At 37.5% G+C, this 17,860-nt stretch overlaps 1 protein-coding gene across 1 annotated transcript in view; it reads right to left on the reverse strand.

Moving 5' to 3' along the window:
- Nucleotides 1-16,527, reverse strand: part of LOC122225383 (olfactory receptor 8S1-like) — a 31,237-nt gene extending 14,710 nt beyond the window's left edge. The window contains exon 1 of the mRNA XM_042948297.1: nt 15,602-16,527. Coding sequence (XP_042804231.1) covers nt 15,602-16,527 — 926 coding nt within the window. The remainder of the gene's footprint in view (nt 1-15,601) is intronic.
- Between the last annotated feature and the right edge of the window lie 1,333 nt (nt 16,528-17,860).

The raw sequence follows: 17,860 nt of genomic DNA on the forward strand, positions 1-17,860 counted from the left end.
AAAAAGAGGTTAGAGTGGGAGAGAGCCAAAGCATAAGAGACTGTTAAAAACTGAGAACAAACTGAGGGTTGATGGGGGGTGGGAGGGAGGGCAGGGTGGGTGATGGGTATTGAGGAGGGCACCTTTTGGGATGAGCACTGGGTGTTGTATGGAAACCAATTTGACAGTAAATTTCATATATTAAAAATAAAAAAAATAAAAAAAAAAGAATTATCAAATTATAAGAAAATATAAAAATCTAAATATATCAACTAAAGAAATTAGATTTGTAATCATAAATCAGAAGGAATTTCAAGGTCCACATAGTTTTACTGGTGAATCTGATCAAACTTAAACAAAAGTATACTAATCCTACAAAGAAAAATACCTACAAAGAAAAGAGAGAAGGGGACAATTCCTCACTCATTTAAGGAGGCTATAATTATCCTAATACTAAAAAAATTTTTTTAATATTGGAAACAAGACAAGGGTGTCTGCTCTCACTGTTTCTTTTCAACATTGTACTGGAGGCCCTAATAAGTGCAAAAAAGGGCAAAAATAAAAAATAAAATCCACATAGTTTAGAAAAGAAAAGTAACCTTGTCATGTACATAGAAAATTTAGAGGAATCTACAAAGAAGTTACTAGACTATAAGTGAATTCAAGAAGGTCACATGATACAAGGTAAATACAGAAATCAATTATATTTTATAAATAAGCAACAAACAGTGGGAAAATAAAAGTAAAGCAATTCAATTTATGATATTTAAAATATGATATACTCAGAGATAAGTTTAACAAAAGATGTGTAAGATTTGTACACTGAAAACCAGAAAACACTGCAGACAGAAATTGAAGAAGTTTAAATACATGGAGAGATACACCATGTTCATGGATTGAAAGATTCACTATTATTAAGATATGTTATCTCCAAATTGTTCCTTAGTGTCTTTAGAAGAAAACATAGGAGAATAGCTTTGCAACACTGAGAACATTTTGGTGAAACAACAAAAAATGTTAATTTTATTAAATCTTGACACTTGAGTATACATCTTTTTACTTTTCTGTGTAACAAAATGGGAAGTATGCATAAATCTCTTGTGCTGAAAAACAAAGCAGGATGGTTGTCTTAAGATAAAGCATCTGTAATTTCAGTTGTGAACTGAAGTAATTACTTTTTGAAAAAAATAGAATAGCACTTTTACTTGAGAGAATGTATTCAAAATGGATGAAAGACCTAAATTGAGATAGGAAAGTATTAAAATCCTAGAGGAGAACACAGGCAGCAACCTCTTTGACCTCAGCTGCAGCAACTTCCTACTAAACACATTGCAGAAGGCAAGAGAAACAAAAGCAAAAATGAACTATTGGGACTTCATCAAGATAGAAAGCTTCTGCACAGCAAAGGAAACAATCAACAAAACTAAAAGGCAATGTACGGAATGGGAGAAGATATTTGCATATCTGATAAAGGGTTAGTATTCAAAATCTATAAAGAAATTATCAAGCTCCACACCCAAAAAACAAATAAACCAGTTAAAAAATGGTCAGAAGAGATGAACAGACACTGTTACAAAGAAGACATCCAGATGGCTAACAGACATATGAAAAAATGCTCAACATCATTCATCATCAGGAAATACAAATCAAAACCACAATGAGATACTACCTCACACCTGTCAGAAATGGCTAAAATTAACAACACAAGAAACAACAGGTGTTGGCAAGGATGAGGAGAAAGGGGAACCCTTCTGCACTGTTGGTGGTAATGCAAACTGGTGCACCCACTCTGGAGAGCATCATGGAGGTTCCTCAGAAAGGTAAAAATAGAACTACCCTATGATCTAGCAATTGCACTACTTGGTATTTACCCAAAAGATACAAAAATACAGATTCAAAGGGGTACGTGCACCCTGACGTTTATGGTAGCATTATAAACAATAGTCAAACTATGGAGAGAGCCCAAAAGTCCATTGACTGATGAATGGATAAAGAAGATGTGGCACATATATACAATGAAATGTTACTCAGCCATCAAAAAGAATGCAATCTTACCATTTGCAGTAACATGGATGGAGCTAGAATGTATTATGCTAGCGAAATAAGTCAATCAGAGAAAGACAAATACCATATGATTTAACTCATATGTAGACTCTAAGAAACAAAACAGATGAACATATGGAAATTGGGGGGAAAATGAGAGAGGGAAACAAACCACAAGAGTAAACTGAAGGTTGATGGAGGAAAGTGGATGGGGGATTGGCTAGATGGGTGATGGTTATTAAGAAGGGCGCACTTGTTGTGATGAGCACTGGATGTTGTATGTAAGTGATGAATCACTGAATTCTACTCCTGAAACCAATATTGCACTGTATGTTAACTAAAATTTAAATTAAAAAAAATATTTGCCAGACTTTTTCTTAAAATCAACATAAATAAGCATGACAGAGAAAAATAAAACTGACATTATTTGTTGCTAGTGGTAACATTCTGAGATTGGTGATGATATTTTTGGATGTGATTTTTTATATTATCTAAGTAACTAAGTTAATATTTGGAACATCTGTATAATACATATTTGGAACATCAGGGAACCAGTATTTCTCATATGACCAATGCATGGTATTTTAAAAATCATGCCTGGATGAAAGTTCTACTCAAAATGCAATATAGACCAATGTATTTTAACAGAGTATGAAACAATCATTGATATAGTTTCAGATCTGAAAATGCTCCTCCCTTTTCAATGATGTATCTATCTGTCTGAGGCAGGATATTCTTCATATACTTCAGAAAAAACAGGTTCAGCTATCTTCATTAAGTCAGACATTAAAAAGATTTGCAAAAATGTATAACAATGCTACTCTTCTCATTTTTTTTGTTTCAGAAAATATAATTATTTTAGTGACAATGATACTTATGTTGGGGCACCTTGGTGGCTCAGTTGGTTAAGCCTCTGACTCTCGATTTTGGTTCAGGTCATGATCTCATGGTTGATGAGATCAGGCTCCGAGTCGGGCTCTGCACTGACAGCATGGAGCCTGCTTGGGATTCTCTCTCCTTCTCTCTCTCTGCCCCTCCTCTGCTTGTGCTCGCTCTCTCTCTCTCTCTCTCAAAATAAATAAAAATAAAACATTAACAAATGCTACTTATGTTAACACATAATGGATTTATTATTGTTATTTTTAGATGAATTGAAAAACATTTTTTAAATTCTCAGTTTTAATTAAAATTTTTTGAGAGTGTGAGTGGGGGAGGGGCAGAGGAAGAGGGAGAGAGAGAGTCTTAAGCAGGCTCTATGTCCAACATGGAGCCCAACTCAGGGCTCCATCTCATTATGGTGAGATCATGACCTGAACCAAAATCAAGAGTTGGACCCTGAACTGACTGAGCCATCCAGGTGCCCCTCTCAGTTTTAATTTATAAAACAGTAAATATCAATAGGTATAACCCACATTAAAAAGATACCTTTGGAGTCTTCAATAAGTTTCAAGAATATAACAGGGATTCTTTTTTAACAAATATAATTTATTGTCAAATTGGCTAACATACAGTGTGTAAAGTGTGCTCTTGGTTTTTGGGGTAGATCCCCGTGGTTCATCGCTTACATACAACACCTAGTACTCATCCCAACAAGTGCCCTCCTCAATGCCCATCACCCATTTTCCTCCCTCCCCCTCCCCCCATTAGCCCTCAGTTTGTTCTCTGTATTTAAGAATCTCTTATGGTTTGCCTCCCTCCCTCTCTGTAACTATTTTTTTTCCCCTTCCCTTCCTCCATGGTCTTCTGTTCAATTTCTCAAGATCCACATATGAGTGAAAACATATGGTATCTTCCACCTCACGCCAGTCAGAGTGGCCAAAATGAAGAAATCAGGAGACTATAGATGCTGGAGAGGATGTGGAGAAACAGGAACCCTCTTGCACTGTTGGTGGGAATGCAAATTGGTGCAGCCGCTCTGGAAAGCAGTGTGGAGGTTCCTCAGAAAATTAAAAATAGACCTACCCTATGACCCAGCAATAGCACTGCTAGGAATTTATCCAAGGGATACAGGAGTACTGATGCATAGGGGCACCTGTACCCCAATGTTTATAGCGGCACTCTCAACAATAGCCAAATTATGGAAAGAGCCTAAATGTCCATCAACTGATGAATGGATAAAGAAATTGTGGTTTATATACACAATGGAATACTACGTGGCAATGAGAAAAAATGAAATATGGCCTTTTGTAGCAACGTGGATGGAACTGGAGAGTGTGATGCTAAGTGAAATAAGCCATACAGAGAAAGACAGATACCATATGGTTTCACTCTTATGTGGATCCTGAGAAACATAACAGAAACCCATGGGGGAGGGGAAGGAAAAAAAAAAAAAAAAAGAGGTTAGAGTGGGAGAGAGCCAAAGCATAAGAGACTGTTAAAAACTGAGAACAAACTGAGGGTTGATGGGGGGTGGGAGGGAGGGCAGGGTGGGTGATGGGTATTGAGGAGGGCACCTTTTGGGATGAGCACTGGGTGTTGTATGGAAACCAATTTGACAGTAAATTTCATATATTAAAAAAAAAAAAAACATATGGTATCTTTCTCTGATTTATTTCACTCAGCATAATTCCTTCCAGTTCCATTCACATTGCTGCAAATGGCATGATTTCATTCTTTCTCATTGCCAAGTAGTATTCCATCGTATATTCAAACCACATCTTCTTTATCCATTCATCAGTTGGTGGACATTTAGACTCTTTCCATAATTCGGCTATGTTGAAAGCACTGCTAAAAACATTGGGGTAAATGTGCCCCTATGAATCAGTACTCCTGTATCCTTTGGATAAATTCCTAGTAATGCTATTGCTGGGTAATAGGGTAGTTCTATTTTTGAGGAATCTCCACTCTGTTTTCCAGAGCGGCTGCACCAGTTTGCATTCCCACCAACAGGGCAAGAGGGTTCCCATTTCTCCACATCCTCACCAGCATCTGTTGTTGCTTGAGTTGTTCATTTTAGCCACTCAGACCAGTGTGAGGTGGTATCTCAGTGTGGCTTTGATTTATATTTCCCTGATGATGAGTGACGTTGAGCATCTTTTCATGTGTCTGTTGGCCATCTGGATGTCTTCATTGGAAAAGTGTGTATTCATGTCTTCTGCCCATTTCTTCACTGGACTATTTGTTCTTTGGGGGTTGAGTTTGGGAAGTTCTTTATAGATTTTGGATATTAACCTTTATCTGATATGTCATTTGCAACTATCTTTTCTCATTCCATCAGTTGCCTTTAAGTTTTGTTGATTGTTTCCTTTGCAGTGCAGAAGCTTTTTATCTTGATGAGGTCCCAATAGTTCATTTTGCTTTCAATTCCCTTGCATTTGGGGATGTGTCAGCAAGAAATTGCTGCAGCTGAGGTCAAAGAGGCTGTTGCCTGCTTTCTCCTGTAGAGTTTTGATGTTTTCCTGTCTCACATTTAGGTCTTTCATCCATTTTGAGTTTATTTTTGTGTATGGTGTAATAGGGATTCTGATACCAAATAATTTGAGAACTGCTACAGTAGGACACTGCTTCAATCCCACAAAGTGTTGTCACTCAGCTGCCATGATAAATGAGATTTCAAAAGGCCATTCTTCCATTTTATAATGGCAGCGTCAGGGTGATGGAGAATATGGTAAAACCAATAAATTCCATTGGCATGAGCACACTGCTCATAATTTTTTTCTGGAAAATGAACTCTCTCATTAGAAGCAAGACTATGTAGGGACACCTGAGTGGCTCAGTCAGTTGAGTGTCCATCTTTGGCTCAGGCTGTGATCTCATGGTTCATGAGTTTGAGACCCACATCGGGCTCTATGCTGTCAGTACAGAGCTTGCTTTGGATCCTCTGTCCCTTTCTCTCTCTCTGCCTTTCCCTTGCTTGCGCTCTGCCCCCTCCCACCCCCCAAAAAAGAAGCAAAACTGAGTAGAATATGATGACAGTCAATATGGCAATCCAGTAGCCCATGGATGATGGTTTTGGAATCTCACCATCTGGAGGACTTTCCTTAGAGCAGATACAACTTAACTCTTTGTAATATCTTGTCTTCATTTTTTCATATTTTACAAAGCTGATACTTTTATTTCTAGGAATACTCTATTTTTCTTCATCTTTGTATAACCTCTACTTGAATTTACTTTTCTAGGCATTTCTTAAATGTATAATAAAAGAAAAAAATGAGTTTTCATTATAGCATAGTGGCAATATGAAAAATCATATTGATCAGAATAAACTGGAGCAGTCACTTGGTTTGCAACTAATTTGTCAAACTTTACAGGAAAAAAAGGAAAGATAGAAGGTGTTATGGGTGGAATTGCAATTGTGTCTCTCAAAAAAAGATATGTTGAAGTCTTAATATCCTGCACTTCAGAATACAATCTTATTTGGAAATAAGGTCTTTACAGAGGCAATCAAGTTAATAATTAGGGTGGTCCCTAACCTAATATGACTGGTATCCTTAGGAAAAGGGGCAATTTGGACACAGAGCCAGACATGGATAGAAGGAAGATTATAATATGAAGACACAGGGAGAATGCCATGTGAGGACAGAGAATTAGAGTGATGGCAATGGGAAGACAGGGTCTAAGGAATGTCCAAGGCTACTGAAGATGGGAGGAGGCCTAGAACAATTCTCTCTTACAGCACTCAGAAGGAACCAACTTTGGAGACACAAAATTAACAACTTCCAGAATCGTGAGACAATAGCTTTTTGTTGTTTTAAGCCACACAACTTGTGGTACTTTATTAATGGTAGCCCTAGAAAACTAAGGCAGATGGTAAAATATTTATGGGAGTAACTATATTAACCAACCCAACCTTTATCCCAGAAACCAAGCACTGAGTATTGAATACTTAATACATCAGGCCCACTGAATGTTGAATGAAGATCCTTGAAAGTGGAAATCTCCCTAAGGTATATGTCAATCATCTTGCTCCTTATTCCCTGTTCTTGGTCCAAAACATTAGACATTAAATGTTTTTTTAATAAAATAAGTACTGATAATTGGGATGAAAAACAAATATAAAATATGAATTTCAAATATATTTTATATTGTTAATTAATACTATTTTATAACATTTATTTTCTTTAAATATGGGAAATATAATACCTACTCTTCTAGGGGCAGTTCTTTCCTTCCTTCCTCCTTTCCTCCCTCCTTCCCCACACCCACACCTTCTTCCTTCCTTCCTCCCTTCCGTTTTTCCTTTTTCTTCCTTCCTTCCTTCCTTCCTTCCTTCCTTCCTTCCTTCCTTCTCTTTCTTGTTTTCAACTACCCCCAAATTTTATTTATTACAATATCACCAAAATAACAATAGGAAGATGTATTTTTTAAATAAAAAGATTATCCAGAATTCTATCTAAGCAATAGGTGCTTTGGGATGATCAGGGCCTTGGAAATGAAAGTGTGGTGAAGTCAGGATAAACACAGGTATTGAGATCAAAATACCTAGTCCTAGTTCTGCTCTGTAGGAATAAGCTATTAAATAACCCCTCTGAGCCTCAGTTTTCCCATCTGTAAATGGCAGATGTTTAACATAAAACTGTTGAGAGAATGAAAGCAAAAATAAAATTATCCTTTATTAAGTTAATTTTACATATAAGAATATAGGATCACATGGGTTCAATAACTTTCACAAAGTCACCATCTAGTTAACTCACCAATTCCAAGGCCCAAATTCTATTAGAACTGACCCATACTATATGAAACCTTTTAACTTCACTTTTCAATGGTATATGGTGATTATGTAGCAAAATTGGTAGCCAGGGCTGACTCAACCTGCATAGCCTGTCTAGCTGCCCAGTTCAGTTCAAGTTCTTCATCTATTAATGCCTTCTAACCCTCATAGGGCTCCAAAGGTCCATGGGTTAAGGTCTTAATTTTCCAGACCTCATCTCTGTTTAGCAAAAACTTTGGATACAAGGCAATAGTTTGTGGAAGAGTAGATCACAATCACAATCAATCACCCAAGCTTGATTTTTCATGTTTGCTTCACCAGAAAATGGTATTTTCATTTCTAGAAAAATACAAAAGAACTTTTAAGCCTGTATCAGGTAAAAGGAGATATAAGAATCCAAATTTGAACACATGGCTTAGGGATGCAGGGTATTAGAGAAAAGAAAAAGATCAGAGGTGAAGCAAAAAAATCACAGTTTGGGCTGCAATAGGGTGCATCACATTTGGTCATACCTGGGCTGGGAAGGCTAACTCTGTCATCAGACCATACCATTTAGAGGCACATGAGTCTCAAGACAGAGAAGGGATCTTGAATTTGGGCAAGAAGAAGGCTGCAGAGTTTGGCTCATTGACTGCCTTTGTGCCAACGAGAGTTCAAAGATTGCTGAGCCCATGCAAGTAGTAGGACCTTCACTAACACAACAAATGCACCAGTAGGAAGTGAGGAGGGTGGCCTGCTAAGGAAGCCTAATCCTGGAGAGTAGGGGAAAGGCCAAGAGAACCTTCAGAATGGTTCAGAGCTCAAAGTCAGGATACAGTGAAAGGTGAAGGTGGCCTGTCCTGGCCACTCAAGGAGGCTTCCATCAGGATCACTTCAAGAAAAGTGACTACCCAGGCAGGCTGAGAAAAATAGGTCAATATATATTGCCAATAAGAATCAAAGCAATGATGTAGAAATAAGCCTTAAAGCTAAGGAAAAGTACTTATACACCATAGGACTGTGCTTTAATAATTTATGGACATTATCTGTCTGACCTTGTGACTCAGGTGCCAAACCAAGTTTATATATTGAGCCAACCACATGCTCACTAAAACAGGAGTGCTGTTGTCTTTTTTGTGACTGCTGAGTTGTAGATCCTTTTAAAGGGCAGGTTAAAAAGTTGGGTTAGATAGGAAAATGGCATTATATGTCCTTTCTCAAGCACAAGGTGACTTAATCTAGGCCAGTTGGACCCTTTCACTCAGGCATTTTCATTATCAAAGGTTATGGTTGTCCAATAGGGGGATAATCTGAAGAGATTATTCATTAATTTCCGTGACTTAGATCTCCACAGGTACTCTAACTCCTGACCTGCCCGAAGTTTGGATCTTCAGCTTTCTCTTTGATTTCTTGAGATGCTCAATTTCCTTAAAATTTATTCTATTATTATTATTATTATTATTATTAATTATTAATATTTTGCTGAGGACAGCCATGTGGTATGTCTTTCCATTTATTCAGAGCTTGTTTTATGTCACTCAGTATAGTTTTATTCATACAAGTTCTGTACCTTTTTTTTTTTTTAACATTTTATTATTTATTTTAGAGAGTGAGAGAGACAGAGCACAAGTAGGGGAGGGGCAGAGAAAGGAGGACACAGAAATCAGAAGTGGGCTCCAGGCTCTGAGCTGTCAGACAGAGCCCGATGCAGGGCTTGAACTCATGAACTGCAAGATAATGACCTGAGCCAAAGTTGGCCACTTAACTGACTGAGCCACCCAGGTGCCCTTGTACTTTTTTTTTGGTTAAGTTTATTATAAGTTATTTTGTGATTTTGTTGCTAATGTGAATGAATGATATTTTTTCCATTTCCAGTTTAAATTGGTTACTGACAGGATAGTAAAAGGCTATTTTTTTTTGTATTTATTTTGTGTGTTGCCAACTTAGTTTCTCTTATTACTTCTCATACTTTTCACCCCACCCTATTGAATTATCTATGAATATAATCACATTATCTGCATATAAGAATAAGTAACTGGTTTTCTACGATCATTCTAAGTATTTCATCATCATGTCTTATTACCTTAGTTATAATCTTCAAAACAAGATTAGGAAACAGTGGAGAAAACAGGCATCTCTGCCCAATTTCTGATTTTAATAGTAATTACTTCAGTATTTCACCATTTATTTTGGTGTTTACAGTTTTTAAGGAATTTTTAAATATGCCATACATCCTCAATAGTACATGTAACATATATATATAGTTTAGCAAATAATTACAAAGTGAAGATCTATGTAAACACTATATAAGATTTTTTAAGATTTAAGTACATGTAACATATATGTATAGTTTAACAAATAATTATAAAGCAAAGATCTATGTGAACACTATAAGAACAAAATTAACATTTTTTAAAAGATTATCAGCACTGGGAATGTATACCACTCCATTATAAGAACCTTGTTCCTTTCCCTCTTATGATAACCCAAGCTGCCCTAACATTCTTACTGATTTCCTTGCTTACTTTACGGTATTACCATTTATAATGCATCTCTAAATAAAATAGTCCTGTTTGCCTTTACTTGAATTTTATATGAATAGAAAAATGTATTACATATAATTTCGTTCAATATTATATTCAAGATTCATTCGTGCTATTCCATGTGACTATAGTTTGTTAATTTTCATTGATTATATTCACTTCACAGTATGGATATATCAAAATTTATCTATTTCTATTATACATGGCCATTTGAGTTATTTTCTGATTTTGGTTATTACAAACAGTGCTACTATGAACATTCTTGTACATTTATTTGGGTGCAATGAGTATGAGTTTCTCTAGGATAAATACCTAGTGGAATTCTGGGCTGAATTAACTTTACCATATAATGGGTCACTGAAACTTTTCCTAAAATGAGAGTCCTCATTGTTCCACATTATTGCCAATACTTCATTTTATTGGACTCCTTAATTTTTCCCATTCTGATACCTGTTTAATGGTCCTTTTCATTGTGGCTTTAATTTGCATGACTACTATTAAGGCTGAGAAACTTAAAGATTTAGACTTCCTCTTCTGTCAAGTTCCTGTTCTTTTTGCTCATTTTTCTATCAGAATGATTTTTTTTCTTTTTATAATGTAGGATATTAGGATTTTTGGTATTCATATGTGTGGCAAATATTTTTCCCACTTTGTGGCTTGTCTTTTCATTCCTAAGAGAGTTTTGATAAAGTTCATAATTTTAATATAATTGTATTTATCAACTTTTTATACTTAGTGCTTTTCATATCTTGTTTTTAAAATCCTTCTCTATCATCAGTACATTGTCCTGTACTATTTTATAAAAGATTTATAGTTTTGCCTGTCACATTTAGTAGTTCAGTCTAATGGGAATTGGTTTTTGCATATGGTGGGTGAGGATAAGATTTCATTAATTTTCTACATGGATAACTAATCATCCCAGCCCTACTGACTGAAAAGTCTATCCTGAATGAATTGATATGTCTTATGATCTCAGTATCCATTTCTGTATTTCAGGCCCATTTCTGAGTTCTCTTTCCTTGTCTATTGGTGTATTTGTTTGTGTTAGTAATAGAAAATCTTAGTTACAGTTTTATAATAAATCTTGATGTCTGGTGAAACAAGATCATTTACCTTGCTTTTTTTTTAATGTTTATTTATTTTGAGAGAGAGAGTGAGCAGGGGAAGGGGCAGAGAGAGAGGGAGACACAGAATCCTTAGCAGGTTCCAGGGTCCAGCTGTCAGCACAAGGCCAGATGTGGGGCTCCAACCCACAAACCGCGAGATCATGACCTGAGCCAAAGTCAGATGCTTAACCGACTCAACCACACAAGTGCCCCTACCTTGTTATTTTTAGCTTCAAGGGTAGCTTGGCATTTTTTGGACCATTTTGCTTCCACATAAATTTTATTTTATTTTTTATCTTTTTTTAGTTTTTATTTATTTATTTATTTTTTCTTTTTTTTCTTTTTTATTTTTTTCTCATATATTTTATTTTATTTATTTTATTTTATTTTATTTTCAATATATGAAGTTTATTGTCAAATTAGTTTCCATACAACACCCAGTGCTCATCCCAAAAGGTGCCCTCCTCAATACCCATCACCCACCCTCCCCTCCCTCCCACCCCCCATCAACCCTCAGTTTGTTCTCAGTTTTTAACAGTCTCTTATGCTTTGGCTCTCTCCCACTCTAACCTCTTTTTTTTTTCCTTCCCCTCCCCCATGGGTTTCTGTTACGTTTCTCAGGATCCACATAAGAGTGAAAACATATGGTATCTGTCTTTCTCTGTATGGCTTATTTCACTTAGCATCACACTCTCCAGTTCCATCCATGTTGCTACAAAGGGCCATATTTCATTCTTTCTCATTGCCACGTAGTACTCCATTGTGTATATAAACCACAATTTCTTTATCCATTCATCAGTTGATGGACATTTAGGCTCTTTCCATAATTTGGTTATTGTTGAGAGTGCTGTTATAAACATTGGGGTACAAGTGCCCCTATGCATCAGTACTCCTGTGTCCCTTGGGTAAATTCCTAGCAGTGCTATTGCTGGGTCATAGGGTAGGTCTATTTTTAATTTTTTGAGGAACCTCCACACTATTTTCCAGAGTGGCTGCACCAATTTGCATTCCGACCAACAGTGCAAGAGGGTTCCTGTTTCTCCACATCCTCTCCAGCATCTATAGTCTCCTGATTTGTTCATTTTGGCCACTCTGACTGGCGTGAGGTGATATCTGAGTGTGGTTTTGATTTGTATTTCCCTGATGAGGAGCGACGTTAAGCATCTTTTCATGTGCCTGTTGGCCATCCGGATATCTTCTTTAGAGAAGTGTCTATTCATGTTTTCTTCCCATTTCTTCACTGGGTTATTTGTTTTTCGGGTGTGGAGTTTGGTGAGCTCTTTATAGATTTTGGATACTAGCCTTTTGTCCGATATGTCATTTGCAAATATCTTTTCCCATTCCGTTGGTTGCCTTTTAGTTTTGTTGGTTGTTTCCTTTGCCGTGCAGAAGCTTTTTATCTTCATAAGGTCCCAGTAGTTCACTTTTGCTTTTAATTCCCTTGCCTTTGGGGATGTGCCAAGTAAGAAATTGCTACGGCTGAGGTCAGAGGTATTTTCCTGTTTTCTCCTCTAGGGTTTTGATGGTTTCCTGTCTCACATTCAATTCAGGTCCTTTATCCATTTTGAGTTTATTTTTGTGAATGGTGTGAGAAAGTGGTCTAGTTTCAACCTTCTGCATGTTGCTGTCCAGTTCTCCCAGCACCATTTGTTAAAGAGACTGTCTTTTTTCCATTGGATGTTCTTTCCTGCTTTGTCAAAGATGAGTTGGCCATACGTTTGTGGGTCTAGTTCTGGGGTTTCTATTCTATTCCATTGGTCTATGTGTCTGTTTTTGTGCCAATACCATGCTGTCTTGATGATGACAGCTTTGTAGTAGAGGCTAAAGTCTGGGATTGTGAGGCCTCCTGCTTTGGTCTTCTTCTTCAAAATTACTTTGGCTATTCGGGGCCTTTTGTGGTTCCATATGAATTTAAGGATTGCTTGTTCTAGTTTCGAGAAGAATGCTGGTGCAATTTTGATTGGGATTGCACTGAATGTGTAGATAGCCTTGGGTAGTATTGACATTTTGACAATATTTATTCTTCCAACCCATGAGCACGGAATGTTTTTCCATTTCTTTATATCTTCTTCAATTTGCTTCATAAGCTTTCTATAGATTTCATCTAGCATACAGATCTTATACATCTTTGGTTAGATTTATTCCTAGGTATTTTATGCTTCTTGGTGCAATTGTGAATGGGATCAGTTTCTTTATTTGTCTTTCTGTTGCTTCATTATTAGTGTATAAGAATGCAACTGATTTCTGTACATTGATTTTGTATCCTGCAACTTTGCTAAATTCATGTACCAGTTCTAGCAGACTTCTGGTAGAGTCTATCGGATTTTCCATGTATAATATCATGTCATCTGCAAAAAGTGAAAGCTTAACTTCATCTTTGCCAATTTTGATGCCTTTGATTTCCTTTTGTTGTCTGATTGCTGATGCTAGAACTTCCAACACTATGTTAAACAACAGCGGTGAGAGTGGACATCCCTGTCGTGTTCCTGATCTCAGGGAAAAAGCTCTCAGTTTTTCCCCGTTGAGGATGATGTTAGCTGTGGGCTTTTCATAAATGGCTTTTATGATGTTTAAGTATGTTCCTTCTATCCCGACTTTCTCGAGGGTTTTTATTAAGAAAGGTTGCTGAATTTTGTCAAAGGCCTTTTCTGCATCGATTGACAGGATCATATGGTTCTTATCTTTTCTTTTATTAATGTGATGTATCACATTGATTGATTTGTGAATGTTGAACCAGCATCTATTTTTTAATATAAAATTTATTGTCAAATTGGTTTCCATACAACACCCAGTGCTCATCCCAATATGAATTTTAGAATCAACTTTTTAAATTAAAAAAAAAAGTATTCTGGATTTTTGACTGACATTACTCTGAATATATAAATCAATTTGGGAACAACTGGCATCTGTACAATAACCAGGCTACCAATTCATAAGCATGGTATATTACTCTCCATTTATTTAGGTCTTCTTTAATTCTTCTCAGTAGGCTGCTGTTATATATTTATGTTTATTAATTAAGTATATCCAAAGGGTACTTTGTTAATCTTTTAATTTTGTTTCTATAATGATCATGTCTATTCTCCACTCCATATACTGGTATACAATATATATTTAGATCAAATGCACATTCTGTATTTTTAAATGTGAGACCTCAAGGTGAGAGAGTTTAAGAAAAATAAAATAGGCACAATATACTGATTTTCAATCTGACAATTGATTATTATTTTTACTTTTCCCTGCTGTATTGGTCACACTTTTCCAGAAAAATAGAATGAACAGAATAGAATGGAATAGAAAAAGAGATATACATTGCTTTTTGGCCTTTTGGCTAAGACAAGTGTAGGAAAAGAGATTTGTTATGAGGGATTGACTGGCATGATTATGGAGGCTGAGAAATCCCATGATTGCTGTCTGCAAACTGGAGTCCCAGAAAAGCCAGTGGTGTAATTCCATCCAAACTCAAAAGCCTAAGAACCAGGGGAGTCAGTAGTGTAAATTCCCATCTGAGTCTGAAGGCCCAAGAACAAGGAGCCCTAGTGTCTGAGGTCAGGAGAAGATGGATGTTCCAGCTCAGAGAATGCAAATTTTCCCTACCACTGCAGTTTTGTTCTATTTGGGCCCTCAACCGATTGTTGAAGGTTGGGCCTTCCACAATGCCCCACATTGGTGAGGGTAATCTTTACTCAGTTCATTGATTCAAATTCATCTGGAAACATCCTGAAAGACACATCCAGAAATAATCAATTTGGCCAGACACCCTGCTCTGCTCCAAATACGCTTTATCTGTGTCAGCCCTGCTATCTTCTCAGTGGAGCCAAGATCCCTCTCAGATTATTTTGCAAAGGGCTGGCTGCTAGATAGGAGCCTATATATCAAACTCTTTCCCCACCCTCCATTTTTGTGATAGTTTATTTGCTTTGAAGTCCAGACAAATACTTGAATTTTTTTAAGGACACAGGGTGAGCTCACATTTATCATTTTCTTATTTTTTTTTAAGTTTTTATTTATTTATTTTGAGAGGGACTGCAAATGGGGGACGGGCAGAGAGACTCCCAAGCAGGCTCTGCGTTGTCAGTATGGAGCCTGATGTGGGGCTCCATCTCATGAACCATGAGATCACGACCTGAGCTGAAATCAAGAGTCAGACCCTCAACCAACCGAGCCGCCTTGGCACCCCCAAATACTTGAACTTAATTGAAATGAACTCTCCCCAAGTGCTCTATGCCCATAAAAATCTTTCTTCTTTAGAGATAATTGTTTTCTATTTCCTGAGCAGAATCACGCAGCTTTTATTGTACCATGAGGCACACTTTTGTTGCTTCAGCATCCTCTGCAGAGCAGCCTTCACCTCCTGGTTCTTGAGGCTGTAGATGAGGGGGTTCAGCAAGGATGTGATCACACTGTACTGAATGGAGACCACACGCTCCAACACCGAGCCTGAGGCAGGGCTGATGTACCTGAATAGAGCTGTCCCATAGAACAAGAGCACCACGGTGAGGTGGGAGGAGCAGGTGGAGAAGGCTTTGGCTTGGCCCTCAGAGGAGCGGATGTTCAGAATGGCAGAAATGATTCTGGAGTAAGAGAAGAGGATCAGGGGAAGCGTCAGCAGCCCTAGAAATGCACAGGACACCGCAAGAAGAATCTCATTGACAATGGGATCGGTACAGGACAGAGGAAAGAGAGGAGGTAGCTCACAGCTGAAGTGGAGGATGATGTTGGACCTACAGAAATACAACTTGTGGATGAAGAGACTATTCAGCAAGGAAATCAGAAATCCCACTGTCCATGCTATGCTCACAATCACAATACAGAGAGGTCTGTTTATGACCATGGTGTAGACCAGAGGGTGGCAGATAGCAGCATAGCGGTCATAGGCCATGGCAGAGAGCAGACAAGCTTCTGTTCCCCCAGAGAGAGTGAAAAAGAAGCTCTGAGTGATGCATCCCCACATTGAGATGTTTTTATTTTGAGATAAGAAGTTCTGTAGCATCTTGGGCACAGTGACTGAGGAGAAACTGAGATCCAGGAAGGATAAGTGTCCAAGGAAGAAGTACATGGGTGTGTGGAGGCGGGGATCAACTCTGATCACCAGGATCATCACCAGATTCCCCACCAGGGTCAGGAGGTAAATCCCCAGGAACAGCACAAAGAGCATGGTCTGGATCTGGGGGTCACTGGATAATCCCAGGAGGACAAACTCAGTAATCATACTGACATTTTTCATGGTTGCTTAGAGATTCTGTCCCTCAAAAGGAATGAATGATTTTTCCACATGATAAGACATTGATCTGAGTCTTTCTCAGCGAACAGGAGTTTTCTACTCGCAGACAATATATCTCCTTACCTATAGACAAAAACAGGAAACTTAGGATAAGGAAGTGTCTTCTCAGATACAATCTCTTCACTTGTCCTTCTTTTCTAACTACTAGCACTATCTTGTCATGATCTCTATACCTTCACCCTACATGACTTTTTTTTAAATAAAAATACCATGCACATGCAAGTCAGGTACATCCTGGAATCAAAAGAAGGGAAAAGAGCCCCAGTGGCTAAGCCTAGAAAACCTTTTATGGTTAAGGGCTAGGAAGCCCATGCACAAGTGATTCCTTCTCAGAATAGTAAGGTCATAGACTCACAGTAACTAAGGATGGTGTCATAGTGGACTTTAAACCCTTCATTTTACAAATAAGGATAGGGGTGCCTGGGTGGCTCAGTGGGTTGGGCATCTGACTTCGGCTCAGGTCATGATCTCGTGGTTTGTGAGTTCCAGACCCGTGTTGGGCTCCCTGCTGACAGCTTGGAGCCTGGAGCCTGCTTCGGATTCTGTGTCTCCTCCTTTCTGACCCTACCATGCTCATGCTCTGTCTCTCTCTGTCTCTCAATAATAAATAAACATTAAAAAAATAAAAAAAAACAAATGAGGATAATGCATTGCCTAAGTTCTCATAGCAAAGTGATGTTGAGGTTGGGACTAAACCAGATGTTCCAACTCATCTGATATGCTAGTGCACCACACTTGTGGTTTTGAATTGATTATTAGAAGCTGAATTTTGTGTGGTTTTGGCATCACAAGGAACTTTGCTAGTAGGGAGTTCACTTAAATTGTATTTTAATATTCCTTGGCTCTGATACTTAACCAGTGGTATCTACAGTTCTGTGTCAGCTGCTATTGAAGTGGAAAGAGAACTAGTCTTAGAGTACAGTAGTAACCTTGAGTCTTAGTTCAAACATTCTAATGGTATCATTTGGTAAAAGTTACTCAGTTTCCTTAAGCCTTACCTTATTAATCTGTAAAATTGGGTAAATTAAACAAATACTTTTATAAACCAGAGGGCTCATAATATGCTGTGCAAAAATCAAATTTTTGTATGTATGAAGAAAGATTGACATAGAATATTGAAAATAGAAATAACTTCTCTATTGGGCAGTAGGTTTATGGGCATTTTTTTCTTGTAAACAGTTTCTCTAATGTTGTAAAATTATTTTTCCATTGATTACTTCCCTTTTTTTTTTTTTTTTTTTTAATAAAGAAATGACTTGGAGACTTTCAGGAAACT

The sequence above is a fragment of the Panthera leo genome, chromosome B4 (assembly GCF_018350215.1).
Source record: "Panthera leo isolate Ple1 chromosome B4, P.leo_Ple1_pat1.1, whole genome shotgun sequence".
NCBI classification, from domain to species: domain Eukaryota; kingdom Metazoa; phylum Chordata; class Mammalia; order Carnivora; family Felidae; genus Panthera; species Panthera leo.